General features: G+C 44.3%; 1 protein-coding gene across 44 annotated transcripts in view; it reads left to right on the top strand.

The window, feature by feature from the left end:
* Positions 1-19,176, top strand: part of TCF7L2 (transcription factor 7 like 2) — a 221,255-nt gene that overhangs the window by 11,191 nt on the left and 190,888 nt on the right. For 27 of the 44 annotated variants that reach the window (XM_033182344.1, XM_033182376.1, XM_033182355.1 and 24 more), the window contains exon 4: positions 3,142-3,210. The exons of the other annotated variants lie outside the window; for them this stretch is intronic. In XM_033182344.1, the coding sequence (XP_033038235.1) occupies positions 3,142-3,210 (69 nt within the window). The remainder of the gene's footprint in view (positions 1-3,141; positions 3,211-19,176) is intronic. 44 annotated transcript variants of the gene reach the window in all.

The raw sequence follows: 19,176 nt of genomic DNA, 5'->3' as shown, positions 1-19,176 counted from the left end.
AATGTCCTACCATGTTTTATTCTTCCTTCTAACTTCTGGAGAGAGAAATGATTGTTCCAGTTTAGAATGCCAGGGATTTACTGGGTGTTTGTACTTTTTATCTGTGCCTTAAAGAAATTAGATTATAATGAACAAGACATCTTTGTTTTTTACAGGGAAGGAAAAAGCAGTGAAAGTATGCATTTTCGAAAGAAAAGTGTGTTGGGAAAAGAGAGAGAGGATGGAAACCCAAAGGAGAAACATGAAAATTTTAAGTCCTTGTTGCTGTAGCTGGAGGAAGTGTAGCTTGGAAATCTCTCCAGCACAATGGTTGCTGGCTGGGAGGAAAGATCTGACTTAGACACAGAATAAGCTGCTTGTGCTGGGTGTGTTTGTGAGCTGGGTGAGGTTTTCTGTGTCGCTGGGCACCTGAGGGAAGTTATGTGGCTGGGGGGGTGGGGGACGTTAGAATGGAGTGTGAGTGCGCGCGTGCGCACGTGTGTGTGTGTGTGTGTGTGTGTGTGTGTGTGAGAGAGAGAGAGAGAGAGAAAGGTAAAATTAACTTTGTTCTATATGTTGATTTCTCTGCTAGAGTCTTAAGGAACTTGCAGCTACATTTTTACTGTTTCAATTACAGCATTCTCTCTAGGATTGTTGGTGTTATTTAGGTGATGATGAAGGCAAGGATTAAGAACGAACTGGACAAGTGAAAATTGAATTTGGATTAACCACAGTTTGATTAATTTATTCATAAGATTGTGACTTTATGAATTTTTTTTCTACAACATATCCTAAGTTATCAGGTGTCCATTCAATTTTAATTGACAATGTAAGATTCCTGTGGTTACCCTGTGTACAGATTGCCTAGGGGCTCTGCAGGGATTGTGGGAAGGAAAGCTTGGACAAATTTCCATTAAGATCTGAATCAGGCGATTGGAAAAGAAGAGAATAAAACCAACTGAAAAGAGAGGGACAAGTTGTTAGTGTTGCCTACTCTGCTTGAAGGAGAACCCTCCTCTCAGACAAGAGCTACTTTCTGGCCAAGAATTCCAAGCTCGCAGAGAAACCTGTCCCAGGCACAGAAGTTGTTTTAACATGATGCAGAATTGTCACAGTAATTAGTGCAATCTCCGTTTACTGACTGGCAGTTTTTACAAAAAGGAAATGAGGACAAAGGGTGCAAAGTCATCTTTGTTTTTCAGCAGGTCACTTTACTTATTTATTTTTATTTTTGAGATGGAGTCTCACTCTTACCGCCCAGGCTAGAGTCCAGTGATGAGGTCTTGGCTCACTGCAACCTCTGCCTCCTGGGTCCAAGCAATTCTCCTGCCTCAGCCTCCTGAGTAGCTGGGACCATAGGCGCCCACCACCACACCTGGCTAATTTTTGTATTTGTAGTAGAGATGGGGTTTCACCATGTTGGCCAGGGTGGTCTCAAACCTCTGACCTCAGGTGATCCGCCCACTTCAGCCTCCCAAAGTGCTGGGATTAGAGGCGTGAGCCACTGCACCCTGCCAGTGGTTCACTTCAGTTGCTGCTTCTGAGTGTGTGCCGGGGGCTGTGTGTGGGGGGGGTCAGATCTTCTGTTGTTTTAGAGCACTGTGGTTTATTACTCTTCTTTGACAGGTGTAGGGTTTTTTCCCCACCCACTTCATTGTGCCTCCTTTTAATTTTGATCAATACTCTGTTTGGGGCAAGCAGACTTACATTATATCTATCTATAAATATATGTGTAATGTTTTCTGTTTGTTTATTTGGAACAGATAAAATGATCTCAGAGCCCACTGCATCCTAGAATGGGTATTTATAGACTTAGCCCATGAACAACATGGATTTAGACTATTTTTTTTTATTGGATTACTGCCCTTGTGTTTATTTTGAGTTAGTTCAAAAGTTCTTATGTGATTTTTTTTTTCCCCTTTATTTTAATTTTTTAAAACTGTGTGGACTGAATTTTTTTCCTTCCAGGGAGCAAGATACAAATTATCTGGATCTGAAACTCGCAGCCTAAATTACACTTTGTGCTAGTAACACAGATGTGTTCTGGTAGTAGTAATAGCACAGGAGTAGTAACAGTAGTTTGATATAATACTACAGATCCATGTTTGGAAATGCAGTTGATTTGCCTGTTGCAAGGAGGGGACTGGACATCAATTTTCCAGGGTCATCTGATTCCTCATTATTAGTTCTTATATGGCAAATTAAAATGCATTTTCAGATAATTGTTGAGATCCTTTAGTGATTATTGTATTGTTTATAAAATAAATCAGTAGATGGTGTTTGTTTTCCCAATTGATGGGATCCCAAGATTAACAAGTATTATTTGGGAAGGTGAGAATTGGGTGAACAATCTTGCTGTTTCTTTCTATTTTGGGATACCTGCTTCTTTGATGGGTGGTCTCTAGGACTTCAGAGGGAAAGGCTGAGGACAGACCTTGGGAAGGATCTGAGCCAATCAATGACTTACATTCACTCAGTTGCCACCTAATAGGTGGTCCTCCGTTAGAAAATTGGTGGCTTTCTGGCAGTGTTTGGCCCTCTCTTTGGGGAAGTATGGATTACTAGAGTGCAGGCGACAGAGATGGCCTGGGATGGACAGCTTAGTCATCATGAAAGAATGTGTAAGGCATCGGGTGGCCCCTGAATTCTGTCTGACACATTTGTTTTCCCAGAAATAGAATTGCACTGGAGAGCTGGGGCCCAGTTATTAGAAATATAGGAGCAGAGTGCTTGTACTTGTTGCAGTCTCGTGGCTTCTCATCATCTTTTCTCTGCTAATCCTGCCTCTTGCCTACATGTTGCAATTCTGGTGACTTTTTGCAGCACACAGTTCATTTTTCTTCAGCATCCCGCTCAGCACACTGGCTTCCTTTATGTCTTAATGGGCATCCATCTTTCGTTTTCATGTCATTAATTCTCACTCCTGGCCCCCACCTTCCCTGTATGCTTATTGAATAGGTGCTTTAAAAAAAAAAAAAACTTTACCCTAGACTGTTATGATCATCTTATCCATAGCAACAAATAAAAGTACACAGGTCTTGATTGAATGCCAAGGCTGCAGTTCAATCTAGGAAGGTTTGTCTGCTATTCATAAACTGCTTAAGATGTTTTCTTGTAGTTTGTGACATAAGCAGAACGCTTTGATTTGGTTTCTTTCTACAGCTCCATTTTCAGTCCGGCAGCACACATTACTCTGCGTACAAAACGATTGAACACCAGATTGCAGTTCAGGTAGGAAACGCAAGAGATTCTGAAGCTTGAATTGTCTATATGTAGGTCTCTTGTGTGTTTTATTCTCTGCCCCTTACCCCAACTGAGATGATGATGATGGTGATGGTGGTGGTGATGATGGTGATGGTGGTGGTGATGGTGGTGGTGGTGGTGGTGGTGGTGGTGATGGTGATGGTGGTGGTTGAATCACTGGGGGAGAAGGGGAGCAAAGGAGAGAGAAGCAGGAGAAATGCTGCTGAAATGATGTAGAGATATGGAAAGAAAGAGAAGCCTGTGCTTATTGTAAAGAGTTCCTTGATCGGGTATAATGGGCACACAGACCCCAGCTTGACTATTTTTCTTTGCTTAGGGAGGGATCTTGAATTGGGAGTAAGGGTGGCACAATGTGAATGGGAAGGCTTAAGGGGAGAGGTGGGAGAGGAGGCCATGCGACAGCCAGAGGGTTATTTCTGGTGGATCAAAATCTTGTTAAATGGTGCTAAGAATATCTCTTTGGACCTGATCATCCTGAAATGTTGGTTTCTCTTGGACCTGTCGATGTACGACACTAAATGTGCTGGAAGGGAAAGGCGACAGATCCCAGCTTCTGATGAGTGTCCTGTTTCCTGCTCACGTAGTACTTCCATTCTCTTAAATCCAAAGGCTAAACAGATCATGGACTAATATAGACTCGGAGCTGAACTGATGCCAGCAGAATGCAGTAGAGGAGGGAGAGCAGACTAACACGATTTTCGTCTGTCTGCCTGGCCTTGCTGGGATGGATGTACCTCATGGTGTAACTAATGGTACCAAAACTTCTTGAGTGTTCTGCCTTAACCCTTCGAAGGGATTCTCTTGAAACCTTTTGCTGTAGCATTAAAGTCTAGCTGGAGAGCCTTCTTTTCCTGTGAGTTGATGTTGATTTGTTAGATCATGTGCATTATTCCATGACTTCTTTTCTGGTGAAGAGCCCTTGCAGATAACTTGTCTGTGTTTGTGTGTATGTGTGTGTGTGTGTGTGTGTGGTCTTAGGTAGCTGCAGCCACAATGCATCTTTGTAGCTCTGTCATCTCAGATCTGCATCTTCCTCGATAAGACTTCCAGATAGCTGTTTGCCCCAGGTAAACGGAATTATCCCGCCAGTGAAAAGCATGAGTCAGCAGACATTTTTATTTGGTGCATTCCTAGTGTTTCTGTACTCATTTTCAGGCCACAGCAACTTATTTTAAAAATATGTGAGGCTGGGTGAGGTAGCTCATACTTGTAATCCCAGCACGTTGGGAGGCTGAGGTGGGCGGATCACTTGAGGTCAGGAGTTTGAGACCAGCCTGGCCAACATTGCAAAACCCCATCTCTACTAAAAATATAAAAGTGGCCGGGCGCGGTGGCTCAAGCCTGTAATCCCAGCACTTTGGGAGGCCGAGACGGGTGGATCACGAGGTCAGGAGATCGAGACCATCCTGGCTAACACGGTAAAACCCCGTCTCTACTAAAAATACAAAAAACTAGCCGGGCGAGGTGGCGGGCGCCTGTAGTCCCAGCTACTCTGGAGGCTGAGGCAGGAGAATGGCGTAAACCCGGGAGGCGGAGCTTGCAGTGAGCTGAGATCCGGCCACTGCACTCCAGCCTGGGAGACAGAGCCAGACTCCGTCTCAAAAAAAAAAAAATATATATATATATATATAAAAGTTACTCGGTGTGATGGTGGGCGCCTGTAATCCCAGCTAATTAGGAGGCTGAGGCAGGAGAATCACTTGAACCCGGGAGGTGGAGGTTGCAGTGAGCCGAGATCATGCCATTGCACTCCAGCCTGGGTGACAAGAGTGAGACTGTCTAATATATATATATATATATATAAAATTATTATTATTTTCTTTTTTTGATTATTTCTGCCATTGTGCTGCCGACCTTCTTGTGTGCGTCTTTTGGGGGAAAGTGTGACTCTTGATTTTACCCTTCTGAACCCCTAACTGTTTCTAAGACTGACGTGTCTTTAACTTGAGGCTGCAATTGTTCTTTTTGGCATGCTGCCGATTGGTCCCTCCTTCTTCCTTTTGATGGACAGCATAGTAAGTCTTGCTCCCAGAAAGTGCTTTAGATGCAGGACTTGGTTAGAGAACAAGCCCAAACCCTAACTCTTGGTACCTGGGTGGATGTACAACTCTTGGTGAACGGGTGGATATACCATGTCCGGAGGCCTCCTACATCTCGGGGAGTGCTGGAAAATCTTGTTGCCTGGGGTGTGGGAATTGTTGAAGTTGAATAGGATAGTGATCCTTATCTTGGTGTGGAAAAGCTAGCTGGGGCCATGTCACTGGGAGACTAGCCCGGACCAGACCAGCTGTTGTATCTTTACACCCGTTGCTGAAGTGCCCCTTGTTAGGCTGAGCAGTTTGTCTTTCTCCAAACCACCTGGCACGGTGCAGGCCATGTGAAGCTCTTTCTCAGGAGGAAGATGGAGTAAATTACAGAGCTCATTGTTTTGGAGGACTGAAACCATTACTATTCCTCCATGAACAGGTAGTATTGTTCTCCTCTGCTTCTATTTGCTAAGGCTTGATGCCCATGTGGGCAAACAGAGAGACATTTTATTAGAGACCCAGAATCATGCTTTTGCAGCGTTCATTCTCCCTCAGTCTCTGCTAGACCCGCACAAGGCCAAGCTAAATGGCATCTAGCTGTAATTTTAGTTTGATCATCAAAGGATAAATGGCAAAAACAAAACCAAAGAAGCAAAGGGAAAAGAAGGGGAAAGCTTAGACAAAATGAAATTGTTCCCAAAGTACATTGGGGTGCTCATAATCTTTTTGCCCTGGTACAGCATAGAGCAGACATGTTCCCTTCGCTGCATTCTCCAACTTAGGGCTAAATGCAACATGATTGTCGGGGCAGAGTTATTGTCCCTGGAAACTTAAAACTGTTTAACCTTAATAAACACTAGATTTCAATAGGAGCTGAGCTTATTGCTCTCCTAAGCTACATCCTAAAATAACCCAGAGTACTATGACCCTGTGCATCACAGGAGACTCATACTCTTTTCCCTTCCCATCGCTCCTGTAATCTCAGGACTCAGCCAAGCTCACCGTTTGTATGAATGGCCTTGAGTGATTCTATAGAAACGTCACATTCTTATAAAAGGTTTGGACACAATAGCAGTTGCTATGTTTAGATCTTTCCTACTTTTGACAGCCTCCTAGCTCTTCTCGGTTTTGAAAAGACAAGAGCAACTCAGATGGCCACATTCTCCCAAAGTGGATAACACAAATAAAACTAGAATGAAAATTAAAAGATTTTTTTTTTTTGAGACGGAGTTTCACTCTCTGTTGCCCAGGCTGGTGTACAATGGCGTGACCTCGGCTCACTGCAACCTCTGCCTCCTGGGTTCAAGTGATTCTTCTGCCTCAGCCTCCTGAGTAGCTGGGATTACAGGCATGCGCCACCACGCCTGGCTATTTTTGTATTTTTAGTGGAGACAGGGTTTCTCCATGTTGGTCAGGCTGGTCTTGAACTCCCAACCTCAGGTGATCCACCCACCTTGGCCTCCCAACGTGTTGAGATTGCAGGTGTGAGCCACTGCGCCCAGCCGAAAATTAAAAGATCTTTTAGAAAAGACGTTATTTTAAAATTCTATTGACTTTTTAAATGTTTTATTGAAGTGTAATTTACATATAACACACAGAACTTTAGTAGAGAGGTGGATGAAGTTTTCCATATGTGAACGCCCGTGAAACCATCACTCAGATCAATATATAGAATGAGGTTGGAACACCTTTATTGTCAAGGGCCAGATAGTAAATATTCTGGGCTTTTTGAGCCGCTCAGTCTCTGTTGCAACTACTTTTGACCCTTGAACGACATAGCATGAGTTTGAACCACATGGGTCCACTTAGATAAGGATTTTCTTCTGCCTCTGAGACAGCAAGACCAACCCCTTCTCTTCCTCCTCTTCCTCCTCAGCCAGCCCATCCCAAAGACGGCAAGGATGAAGACCTTTATTATAATCCACTCCCACTTAATGAATAGTAAATATGTTTTCCATATGATTTTCTTAATAACATTTTCTTTAGCTTACTTTATGGTAAGAATACAGCATATAATGTGTACATAAATTATATATTAATTGACTGTTAATGTTATCGGTCAGGCTTCCAGTCAACAGTAGGCTATTAGTTAAGTTTTTGAGGAGTCAAAAGGTATACTCAGGTTTTCTTTTTCATTTTTTTCCGAAACAGAGTCTCGCTCTATTGCCCAGGCTGGAGTGCAGTGGCGCGATCTCGGCTCACTGCAACCTCCGCCTCCCAGGCTCAAGCAATTCTCCTGTCTCAGCCTCGCTAGTAGCTGGGACTACTGGTGCCTGCCACCACGCCCGACTCATTTTTTGTATTTTTAGTAGAGATGGGGTTTCACCGTGTTAGCCAGGATGGTCTCAATCTCCTGACCTCGTGATGCACCTGCCTTGGCCTCCCAAAGTGTTGGAATTACAGGCGTGAGCTACTGAGCCTGACCTATACTCGACTTTTCAACTGTGCAGGGATTCGGTGTCCCTGGCCTGGGTGTTCAGGGGTCAGCTGTACTCAGCGCTTCTATTGTGGGTTGAAAGCAGTCAATGATAAACCCAAAGGAATATATATTCCTTGTTGTGTCTCAATAAAGCTTTATTTAGAAAAAACAGGCAGTGGCTGGATTTGGCCTCAGAGGCTAACTTCTGATAAAGAGCTCCCCAGAAGTCTCCCTTGTTTCCCCCTTTTTCTGGTTATTTGGCTTCTTCCTCTCTCCCCTGCCCCCACTGAAAAGTCTGTTAGTTTCATTTATCACTGTGGATTAGTTTTGCCTGTTTTTTGGCTTCATGTAAATGGAATCTTACAGAATATACTGATTCATGTCTGGCCACACTCAGTGTATGTCTGTGAGTTTCATCCATGTTCTCTTGGGTAGCAATGGTTTGCTCTTTTTCATGGCCAAGTAGTATTCCACCGATGAATGTGCTTCAGTGCATGCATCCTTCCTATGTTGTTGGATATTTGCATTGCTTCCAGTTTTTTTTTTTTGCTATTATGAATAAAGTTCTAGTAACATTTTCACACACATCTTTTGGGGAAACATATATTTCCATTTCTGTTCATATACCAAGAGTAGACTTGGAGGGGCATGGGGTAATGTGTGTTTAGCCTTGCACTGACCTTCTGAGAGAGACTTGAGTGCTGGATGTGAGTATTGTCATTGCAACAGGAGTAGTAGTTGTTAGGTATGTGAGTGATACGTGTAGGGTGAGCAGTAAATTTATCTGGGTGTGATCAGAGGCCAATTGCCCAAGCTCTGGTGCAGGCCCCTTCATGCAGTGATTTGGCCTTTGGCCCTAGCTCCTAGGAACTCCTCCCACTGTCTCCATTAACCTGGGAGGACTAGCAGGCTGAATTCCAGAGGTGGACCCACATTGCAGATGTGTATAAACAGAGCTGCCTCCCAGGAATGCCCTGCAGGTGATTGTAGATAATGGTTAGGCATCTCTATTGCCTTCATGAAGAAAGCTCTTCCAACACTCCTATTCTCAGCATTATTCCAACCCCATGAACACTGTTGTGATGAAGGTCAAGACCCAGAGAAGATGTTTCCCTTGGTTTTCGGAAGGGCTACTTCTGAGCCAATTAAGCCTTTGTTTTAAGAGCGTTTTGGCCAAAGGTTGATGTTTTAACACCAAGTCAGATGTGATTTAGGAAATACCTCCACATGCAGCAAAAACAAACTGTGTAGACCTTTCTTGGTTGTTACTCTTTTTAGATGTGAAGTGGTTTGTGTGTGTGTGTGTGCACGCGTGTGTGCGTCCACACAAAGACAACTCGGAGAGGATCCAGAAGAAATGGACCATTTTATTTGTTTACACAGCTGAGGAGTGGAGACTGTGCAGTGGGGGTTACTTTCCCTCTTGTTCTTATGCTTGCAAGTTCTCATCTGAGCTTTACCAAAGCATAACCTTCTGCTTGGTCTTAGAACTCCTCCACCATGATTCACTAAGGCTACCAGGACCCTCCTCCAGGGCCTGGGTGCTTTGTGGAGCCAAGGAGAGAAGAATACTAACTGGAGAGTGTTCTTACCCCATGTTGGCCACTTATTCCTGAATGTGAACTGGATGTTCAGTCTTAGAGTGTCTTAACATTGTTAAGATTCCTGGGGTACGTTGACACAGAGTCTATATCTGTGTCTGAGCAGACCCCTCATGCTGTGATGAGCATGGCTAGAAATTAGTACCACCGGACTGGCCCAGCATTGGGGAATGAGGTGGCGTGTTTGCAGGGCGCTTGACTTTTCTCTCACTTCAGGTTTTTGATGAGGGTCTCTTGTGTTCTGGGCCTGTCCTCTCACCCATCACAGGTTCCCTGGCCTTCCCGTTTTCATGAGGATTTGCTGTCTTGGCTGAGCAGCTGATCCAGGCTAAGTGAAGAACTCCTGGAAACAGGTTCAGCCCTTGGTGTAGTCACTTCCTCACATTTCCTTTAGAGCTGTAGCAGACTCAGGCTGTGACATTTCATGTCCATTTTCCACAAAGGAATGAAGAATTAGAGAGAGAGAGAGAGAGATCATTTCACTACAGTAGTTTGATAGAACCTGTGGATGCTGCCAGGTCACTTGCTCAGGAGGTTCATTGACTTGCTATGGTGATGAATTTTAGCCTAGTTAGCTAATTTAAGTCCATACCTCAGAAGAATGTTCATTCTTGAAAAATATTTGCATCTAATGTGTGCCAGGCCACTGGAGAATTCATCAGTGAGCAAAACAGACAAAAATCCCTTGCTCTCACCAACCTTAAATTCTAGTGATATTTTAAATACTGACTTATACACACCCCGTTTCCAGACTGAGTTAGGTTTCCAGTGCAGTCCAGGAGTTAGATTTTCTTTTTCCTTTATTTTTTGAGACAGAGCCTTGCGCTCTGTTGTCTAGGCTGGAGTGCAGTGGCACCATCTTGGTCCACTGCAAGCTGCCTCCTGGGTTTCAAGTGATTCTCGTGCCTCAGCCTTTTGAGTAGCTGGGATTACAGGCGTGCACCACCACACCTGGCTAATTTTTGTATTTTTAGTAGAGATGGGATTTCACCATGTTGGCCAGGTTGGTCTTGAACTCCTGACCACAGGTGATTCTCCTGCCTTGGCCTCCCAAAGTGCTGGGATTACAGGTGTGAGCCACCACGTCTGGACAGGAGTTACTTTTTTTTTTTTTGAGATGGAGTCTTGCTCTGTCTCCCAGTCTGGAATGCAGTGGCGTGATCTTGGCTCACTGCAACCTCCATCTCCCGGGTTCAAGCAATTTTCCTGCCTCAGCCTCCTGAGTAGCTGGGACTACAGGTGCATGCCACCACACCCAGCTAATTTTTGTATTTTTAGTAGAGACGAGGTCTCACCATGTTGGCCAGGCTGGTCTCAACTGACCTCAGGTGATTCATCCACCTTGGCCTCCCAAAGTGCTGGGATTACAGGTATGAGCCACTGGGCCTGGCCATAATCTTTTTTTCTCTTTTTTTGAGACAGAGTCTTGCTCTGTCGCCCAGGCTGGAGTGCAGTGGCACGATCTCAGCTCACTGCAACCTCCGCCTCCTGAGTTCAAGTGATTCTCCTGCCTCAGCCTCCCGCCGGCCGTCATTTTAAATCAGGGTTGTGATTTTCAACCTACTGAAGTTTGAGAATTGCTGCCTTAAAGTCTTCTGAAACCAATCAATTGATCACTTATTGGCTGTCCCAGTCCTTTTCACTTGCCAAATAAAAAATGAGGGCTGGCTAAGTACTATATTGGGATAGCATTTTCTTATTTTGAATGAGAAATTGGACTGCCCTTATGCTCCTGTGAGTTTTTGAGGCCTTTATTTTCCCATTCTTATGTGAAGACAGCCAGATACTTTTGCAAAGCTTGAGAAAAAGCATTTGTTTGTGGAAGAGTAGCTTGGACAATAATGTGCTTAGACTTTGGGGTCAGAGGCAATAACAATAGTTAGTAATAATCGCTGCTTATGCTTATTGAATTCTCTTGAGGGGTCCAGTGTTAAGTGCTTTTTGTGAATTATTATTATTATTTTGAGACAGGGTCTCACTCTGTCACCCAGGCTGGAGTACTGTGGCGTGATCGTAGCTCACTGCAGCCTTGACCTCACCGGGCTAAGGTGATTCTCCCACCTCAGCCTCTTGAGTAGCTGGGACTACAGGTGTGCATCACCACACCTGGCTAAGTTTTGTATTTTTAGTGGAGATGGGGCTTCGCCATGTTGCCCAGGCTGGTCGCTAACTCCTGAGCTCAAGCTATCCACCTGCCTTGGCCTCCCAAAGTGCTAGGATTACAGGAGTGATCCACCGTGCCCAGCATATGTGAATTCTTTATTGATTCTTCATAACAACACAGAGGGAAGTTAGAAAGGTGTAGTTACTGGTATTATCACCATTATCCTCATTTTGTAAATGAGGAAACAGATACCTGAGATATTTTGCCCAAGGCCAATTAGGATTCAAACCTAGACAGTGTGATGAGAGAAAGACTGTCCTACATAGGCTTATGGTAACTATTGCCTACTCAAAGTAATGCTCACAAGGGTCTAGGGGTTTCCATATAGCAGTGGCTACCAACCAGCCTTCTGGGCAACACACATAGGAATCACGTGGGACCTGCTAAAAAGTACAGAATCCTGGGTTCTATTCCTTGGAGATTCTCATTTAGGGACTGGGTCAGTGTTTCACAAGCTCGAGTATCACCTGGAGGACACCCGGTGAGCAGACTGGGAATTCACCCCCAGGGTTTCAGGTTCTGTAAGCTTGGAACGGGTCCTGACATTTGCAAGCTTTTAATTAATGCTGTGCTCCTTCTCTGGGGATAGCTCTTGGAGAACCACCGGACTAGGGCAAGGGTTCCTAGCTTGGACTGTTAGGTTACACTCACTCAGGAAGCATTTCGAACAATATTCAGCCTAGGCCCTGCCCCGGATCAACCGAGTCAGCGTCTCTGGGGGTTGGGGCCTGTGCATCCCTGGGTTGCAAAAGCTTCCCAGCTTTTAGTGAGCAGGCTGGGTTGAGGCACGCTGGTCTAGGGGATCCTGGAATCTGCCACCACTTCCCCACACCGGACGATTCTGAGGCACATAGTCACACTAGAGAACTACTGTTGTAGGCCTTTTTTATTGGTTTGTTTTTTTAGTTTTAATTTTAATTAATTAATTTATTTTTGAGATGGAGTCTCACTCTGTTGCCCAGGCTGGAGTACAGTTGTGCCATCTCGGCTCACTGCAACCTCTGCCTCCTGGGTTCAAGCTGTTTGCTGCCTCAGCCTCCCAAGTATCTGAGATTACAGGTTCTTGCCACCACGCCCCGGCTAATTTTTGTATTTTTGGTTGTAACGGGGTTTCACCATGTTGGCCAGGCTGGTCTTGAACCCTTGCCTCAAATAATCTGCCTGCCTGGGCCTCCCAAAGTACTGGGATTACAGGCGGGGGCCACTGCACCCTGCCAATTTTTAATTTTTTTGTAGAGATGGGATCTCGCCTTGTTGCCCAGGCTGATACAGTCCATTTTAATAGGCAAGGAAACAGGTGCATGGAGGCGAATGGGTTGGTCCCAGGTCTCCCCATTTGGTGGAGACAGGACAAGACAAAAATCCAGGAGTCCAGTGCAGCTTTCTTTCAACACGGATTTCTTTCTGTCTTTCCAGGAGAGGTTATCATCTTGTCTAAGCCAATAGCAATTGGATTACATTGGCCAGATAAAATAAAGCAGTCTAGTTTTACCGTTTTTACTTACATCATTTTAAAACTTATATCTGTTTTAATTATATCATTGTATTTGTACGAGTTGAGATATTTGTATCTGTTCATTCTCCACCATATTAGCGCACTTAGTTCGGAAGAGGGCTGGTGAGAATACTGAGAGAATGTCTGGTAGTCTTTAACTGGAACTACCAGAAAGAAAAAAAAAACAACTGCCCTGTCAGCCATACGTGTGCCTCTTATGGGCCACGGCAGGTGGGCCTTGAGGTCTGACTTACTATGGCAGTCAGCTGCTGGTATTTTCTTTTCTTTTTTTGAGATGAGTCTCGCTCTCTTGCCCAGGCTGGAGTGCAGTGGCACGATCTTGGCTCACTGCAACCTCCGCCTCCCAGGTTCAAGCAATTATCTGCCTCAGCCTCCTGAGTGGCTGGGATTACAGGTGCCCACCACCATGCCCGGCTAATTTTTTGGTATTTTTAGTAGAGACGGGGTTTCACCATCTTGACCAGGCTGGTCTTGAACTCCTGACCTTGTAATCCATCCACCTTGGCCTCCCAAAGTAGTGGGATTACAGGCATGAGCCACCGCACCCGGCCGTCTGCTGGTATTTTCTTAGCATAACTTCCTTTTGTAAATTCTGCTTTATAATATTTATTTTATAAAGTCCCTGAAAATCATGGGATTGTTTAACTGAGCACGGAAATTTCTAAATGGGTTGTGACTGACATTAACAGGCTTATCAGGCTTAGTAGTTAATTTGTTTCTTGAGTTTGATTTGGTTGCATGGTATCAAATCCTGATCAAACAGATTAAGTGGTTGCTTCCTTTTTTTTTCTTTCTTTTTCGTTTTTTTACCGGTTTGCCTTGAAATTTTAGCATATGCTTCAATTAAACAGAAATGGCATTACTTATTCCTGGGGGTTCCACCAAAACCACTGGATGGATGGCAGTGTGTTTAATAGTTAATGAATAGTACATTGAAATGTCAAAATAAAGTTTAAAAGTGGGTACATGTACTATATTATGTCTATATTTATATGTTATAAAAAGAAACATTCGCATCAAACATATGTGGAGTCTTTGAAGCATCTTCACAAAATCATAGTTTTTTAAGGGGTGCAGCTAGGAAAATACTCGGTTATACCACATTTCACCCAGGTTGAGGCTCGGTCTGGAAACTGGCATGTCTGTGTCTTTGGTTAGTAGTAGGGGCTGGATGAGATAGGATGACTTAATGTAGGACTTCTCAGCCTCAGCACTGTTGACATTTTGGGCTGGAGAATTCTTTGTTGCAGGGGACCATCTTGTGCATTGTAGGGTGTTTACTTTTAAATTTTATGTATTTTTATTTTTATTTTTATTTGAGACAGAGTCTCACTCTATTGCCTAGGCTGGAGTGCAGTGTCGTGATCTTGGATCACTGCAACCTCTGTCTCCTGGGTTCAAGGGATTCTCATACCTCAGCCTCCCCAGTAGCTGGGATTATAGGCATGCGCCACCATGCCTGGCTAATTTTTGTATTTTCAGTAGAGATGGGATTTCACCATTTGGCCAGGCTGTTCTCGAACTCCTGACCTCAAGTGATCTGCCCGTCTCGGCCTCCCAAAGTGCTGGGATTACAGGCGTGAGCCGCCATGCCCGGCCTGTAGGGTGTTTATTTAGCACCATTCATTGGCCTCTTCCCTCTCGATGCCACTGACCCCCAACAAAAATGTGAGAACTGAAAATATCTCTAGACATTGCCACATGTCCTCTGGGGATCAAAATCTTCCCCTGGTTGAGAACCTCTGACTCAGTATAATAGTTTAAAGCATGCACCCTACCATTGATATTAAACTACATTACCTTTGCATTTTAAAGAAACAGGTGCAAGTAGAGGTGAATAGTTCCTGCTTCTGGAGTCAGGTATCTATCTGGGTTTGAGTCTCTGCTCTGCTAAGCTTCAGTTTCCTAAATCTGTAAAATGGGGATAATGGCAGTACCTGTTTCTAGAGTTGGGAGATCAAACAAGATAAGATATATAATGATCTGGACAGTATGATGATACAAGGAAGTGTGCTTGATAAATGTAAGCTGCTATTTTTACCGTTGAGGATTATGAAGTACTTGTTTGCACATTTAGAATATGCTTTATCCCGACATGCATTGTGTATTTTTTATTTCCTGTCAAGAATATCACACATGATGAATTTGATAACTTGGACTATCTTTGCTGGGTAACAAAGATTTATGACTCTTATTCCTGGTGGTTGCTGTTTGCATTTCTCTTGTGTCACTGAAAATTTTTTGCTGGGTTCTTGTTACATTTGACTAGAATGTAAGCACTTCTGAAGGGCTGAGATTGTGTCTTACTCAGAGATTGTGTTTTACTCATATTTGGTTCCCTGTAGCACCATGCACTAATTCCTGGGACATCGTAGGTGTACAACTAGGGATGTGAATGTGTTTAAATATCTAATTGTGGGCAGAAAGGAAACAGTATTTAAGTGAGATTGGGGTAGGTGTATATTAGAGGTAGCAAAGTGTGCTTTTTAAATTTTTAAATAACAGCCCCTTTTATAATATGAAAGACTAAAAATAATTTGTTTTTGGGCTCAGCCAGGTAATTTGAGATGAGTGTTCAACCCCTCTGTCAACTTGGTGTTCTTTTCTACGTATCTTAGATTTTGATTTCAGCTCTCCATCAGTGCGTGAATTTGCCCTGCTGTCTTAGTGACTATGGCATCACCTAAACAGTAGTAACCATGGTTGGACTGGTTTCTGTTTCCATAATCATCTTATGATTTTCAGAATGCTTGGAGGTTAGTTGGTTTTTAAAAGCAATATTACTTTTTATTTTTTTATGTCAGGCAGCATTACTTGTCAGATCATAATATTTTCATACACTTTGACAATTGTCATTCATTCCTCAGGGGACTTCAAAACAAATTTTAAACAAGGTGTTTTCCTACTTGTGGATGGATGAGCCCGCACAGACAGATTCATTCTTTTCTATTCCCAAACCTTGTGCCTCCCTGATTTGTGAGGTTGAGATGAAGCACCAGCATAAATAACTCTGGTTGCAAATCAGAAATTTTCCAAGGCTTGAAAATGGATGTGCGTGATAGTAGCCCATTCTAGGGGGGCCGGATGATTCTTTTCACCAGGCTGCCCTGTGGGGAAGAAGTCTTGTGTCAATAGTTTTTAAGTTGATTCAGTAAGCATTGTTGATGATTGAAATTGAAGAATTGTGAAGACAATTCATCTTGAGGAACAGAGAGCATAGGGTGTGAGCCAGGCTGCTGGGAGCAGACATTGACATACGGACTGTCATCAAACTAATTGTTGTTTGAATTACCTGTTATGATCCGATGACAAATCTGCCTTGCTCCTGCCACTGGAGCAGAAAATGTAGCTTGAATTGGCGTGATGTTAGCAAGTGTAAACTGTACTTCAACAAGATGGATAAACCCAATTATGGGGCAGACCTGTAGAGAGAAAATCCATTTAAATCTCATAATGTTAAGCAGAGCTGTGTTTAATTCATTTGGACCAATTTGGGAATGATGTATGAGTGTTGGTGAACATTAGTCAAAGGGGGGACCACTTGGGGGAAAGGGATGTGCTGATGCCGCAGGCCACTTGGGGGAGGCAGCTGGGGTGTTGTCTCAGCAGCCTGCACTAATGGCGGGGAAAGGCAGAAATGACCAAACGATGTACTGCCTGCTGTTGGGGAGCAGCGCTGTGTAAATGAACCAATAAGGAAAACATTTGAAGCAGAAAGGAGAGGAGTTGTTTTTCCTAAATGCTATTGACAGCTCAAAACATAAAGGAAATTCGAGGTTCCCTTTCTCTATTTCTAGACCCTGAAACCATTATGGAGTCTGCTAAGCCTTGTAACAGGAGGCCTAGAAAAAGCTCTTGCCAGAAAGCTTAATGATGATTTGAAAGAAAGAAAGAAAAAGGACAGTTACATTTAAATTGATATCTTGGGGCATTTGATTCTCTATTGGAAAGCAGTTAAGAGGGATTATTGTTTTGAAATATATGTATTATGCATATTTGAAATGGAGTCTAGAAGGTCTTGTCTGTTTAAAAATCTCCCTCTCTATTTTTTAATAGCTACGAAGTGGTGACCCAGCTTTGCGCATAGTAGGTGCTTAATATATACTGATTGGGTAAATGAAAGCATTGGATTTGAGAGGCAGTTTTCAGAGCTAGATATTGGTGTTTTGTTTTTTTTTTTTTTTTTGAGACGGAGTCTCGCTCTGTCCCCCTGGCTGGAGTGCAGTGGCACTATCTTGGCTCACTGCAAGCTTCGCCTCCCGGGTTCACGCCATTCTCCTGCCTCAGCCTCCCGAGTAGCTGGGACCACAGGCGCCCGCCACCGCGCCTGGCTAATTTTTTGTATTTTTAGTAGAGACGGGGTTTCACCGTGGTCTCGATCTTCTGACCTTGTGATCCGCCCGCCTCGGCCTCCCAAAGTGCTGGGATTACAGGCGTGAGCCACCGCGCCCGGCGATATTGGTGTTTTCTGTACCTCAAACTCATTAGGATATATAAGGACCTCATATCCAGGCCGGGCGCGGTGGCTCAAGCCTGTAATCCCAGCACTTTGGGAGGCCGAGACGGGCGGATCACGAGGTCAGGAGATCGAGACCATCCTGGCTAACATGGTGAAACCCCGTCTCTACTAAAAAATACAAAAAAACTAGCCGGGCGACGTGGTGGGCGCCTGTAGTCCCAGCTGCTTGGGAGGCTGAGGCAGGAGAATGGCGTAAACCCAGGAGGCGGAGCTTGCAGTGAGCTGAAACCCGGCCACTGCACTCCAGCCTGGGCGGAGAACGAGACTCCGTCTCAAAAAAAAAAAAAAGGACCTCATATCCTAATTTCTCGTAGTAGTCTTTTCTGGCTTGCATTCCCAGGAATTTTGTGATTTTTTTTTTTTTTTCCAGACAGGGTCTCGCTCTGTCGCCCAGGCTGGAGTACAGTGGTGCGATCTCGGCACACTGCAAGCTCCGCCTCCCGGGTTCACGCCATTCTCCTGCCTCAGCCTCCCGAGTAGCTGGGACTACAGGCGCCCGCCACCTCGCCCGGCTAGTTTTTTGTGGTTTTTAGTAGAGACGGGGTTTCACCATGTTAGCCAGGATGGTCTCGATCTCCTGACCTCGTGATCTGCCCGTCTCAGCCTCCCAAAGTGCTGGGATTACAGGCATGAGCCACTGTGCCCAGCCAAATTTTGTGATTTTTATATAATGATATATGATTCCAGTTTTTATCCCTACTCCTACATTGTTGGTTTTGCCAAGGATGTTCTTAGGAGACTCCAGCCCTCTTTTATGTGGGGAGGAGGTGCTGAAGCCCCCTGGTATGTTGGTGGTGTTTGTCTCTTTTTCTCTGTTGGTTTGGGGGGTTTTCTTCTTTTGAGGAATGGACTGGCCTTGGAGACTTCGCCTGTTGAAAGGAGAACTTAAAAGACTGGAGTGCATAAGGAGCTTGGCAATAGACCGCCAAGACATTCATGGTTGTGCACTCTTACCTCAGTACCCATATATCTAATGATTGGGAGTGCTGGGTGTAAGTGGAGGTTAAAGCCCTAGGGTTTTTTTTCTGTAACTGGGGACAGTTCATTGTATGAGGTCATGGTGCACATTGAGTGCCCATTCTGGGCACATCTTTTGTCCCAGAGTCAAATTTGTTAGGATTTTTTTTTTTTTTTTACCACTTTCTGGCATTCTCCAAGTGTCAGCTTAGTTGAAGAACCAGTACAAGAATGACAATAGGCTGGGTGCGGTGGCTCACGACTGTAATTCCAGCACTTTGGGAAGCTGAGGCAGGTGGATCACTTGAGGTCAGGAGTTCGAGACCAGCCTGGCCAACATGGTGAAATCCCATTTCTACTTAAAATACAAAAAATTAGGTGGGTGTAGTGGCATGCGCCTGTAATTCCAACTACTGGGGAGGCTGAGGCAGGAGAATTGCTTGAACTGGGAGGTGGAGGTTGCAGTAAAGGGAGATGGCGCCACTGCACTCTAGCCTAGGCGACAGAGCAAGACCCTGTCTCAGAGAAAAAAAAAAAAAAAGAATGATAATAAACGAAGACCTCGCAGTTATGTTTCAATGCTGTGAATTCTGAGAATCTGAATTTTCTAATCTAGTTACCAGTAGAATGTACGTAAAGTACTTTGAGAAAATTTAAATGAGCATCTCCACCAAAAAGCCCCAGCACATTTAGCCCTTGGTTTGACCTGCCCAATGGGAGTCTTCCAAAT

Source organism: Trachypithecus francoisi, unplaced genomic scaffold (assembly GCF_009764315.1).
Source record: "Trachypithecus francoisi isolate TF-2019V2 unplaced genomic scaffold, Tfra_2.0 Contig01579, whole genome shotgun sequence".
NCBI classification, from domain to species: domain Eukaryota; kingdom Metazoa; phylum Chordata; class Mammalia; order Primates; family Cercopithecidae; genus Trachypithecus; species Trachypithecus francoisi.
The sequence above is the reverse complement of the archived record's forward strand: the minus strand, read 5'-3'. Positions and strand labels throughout refer to the sequence as shown.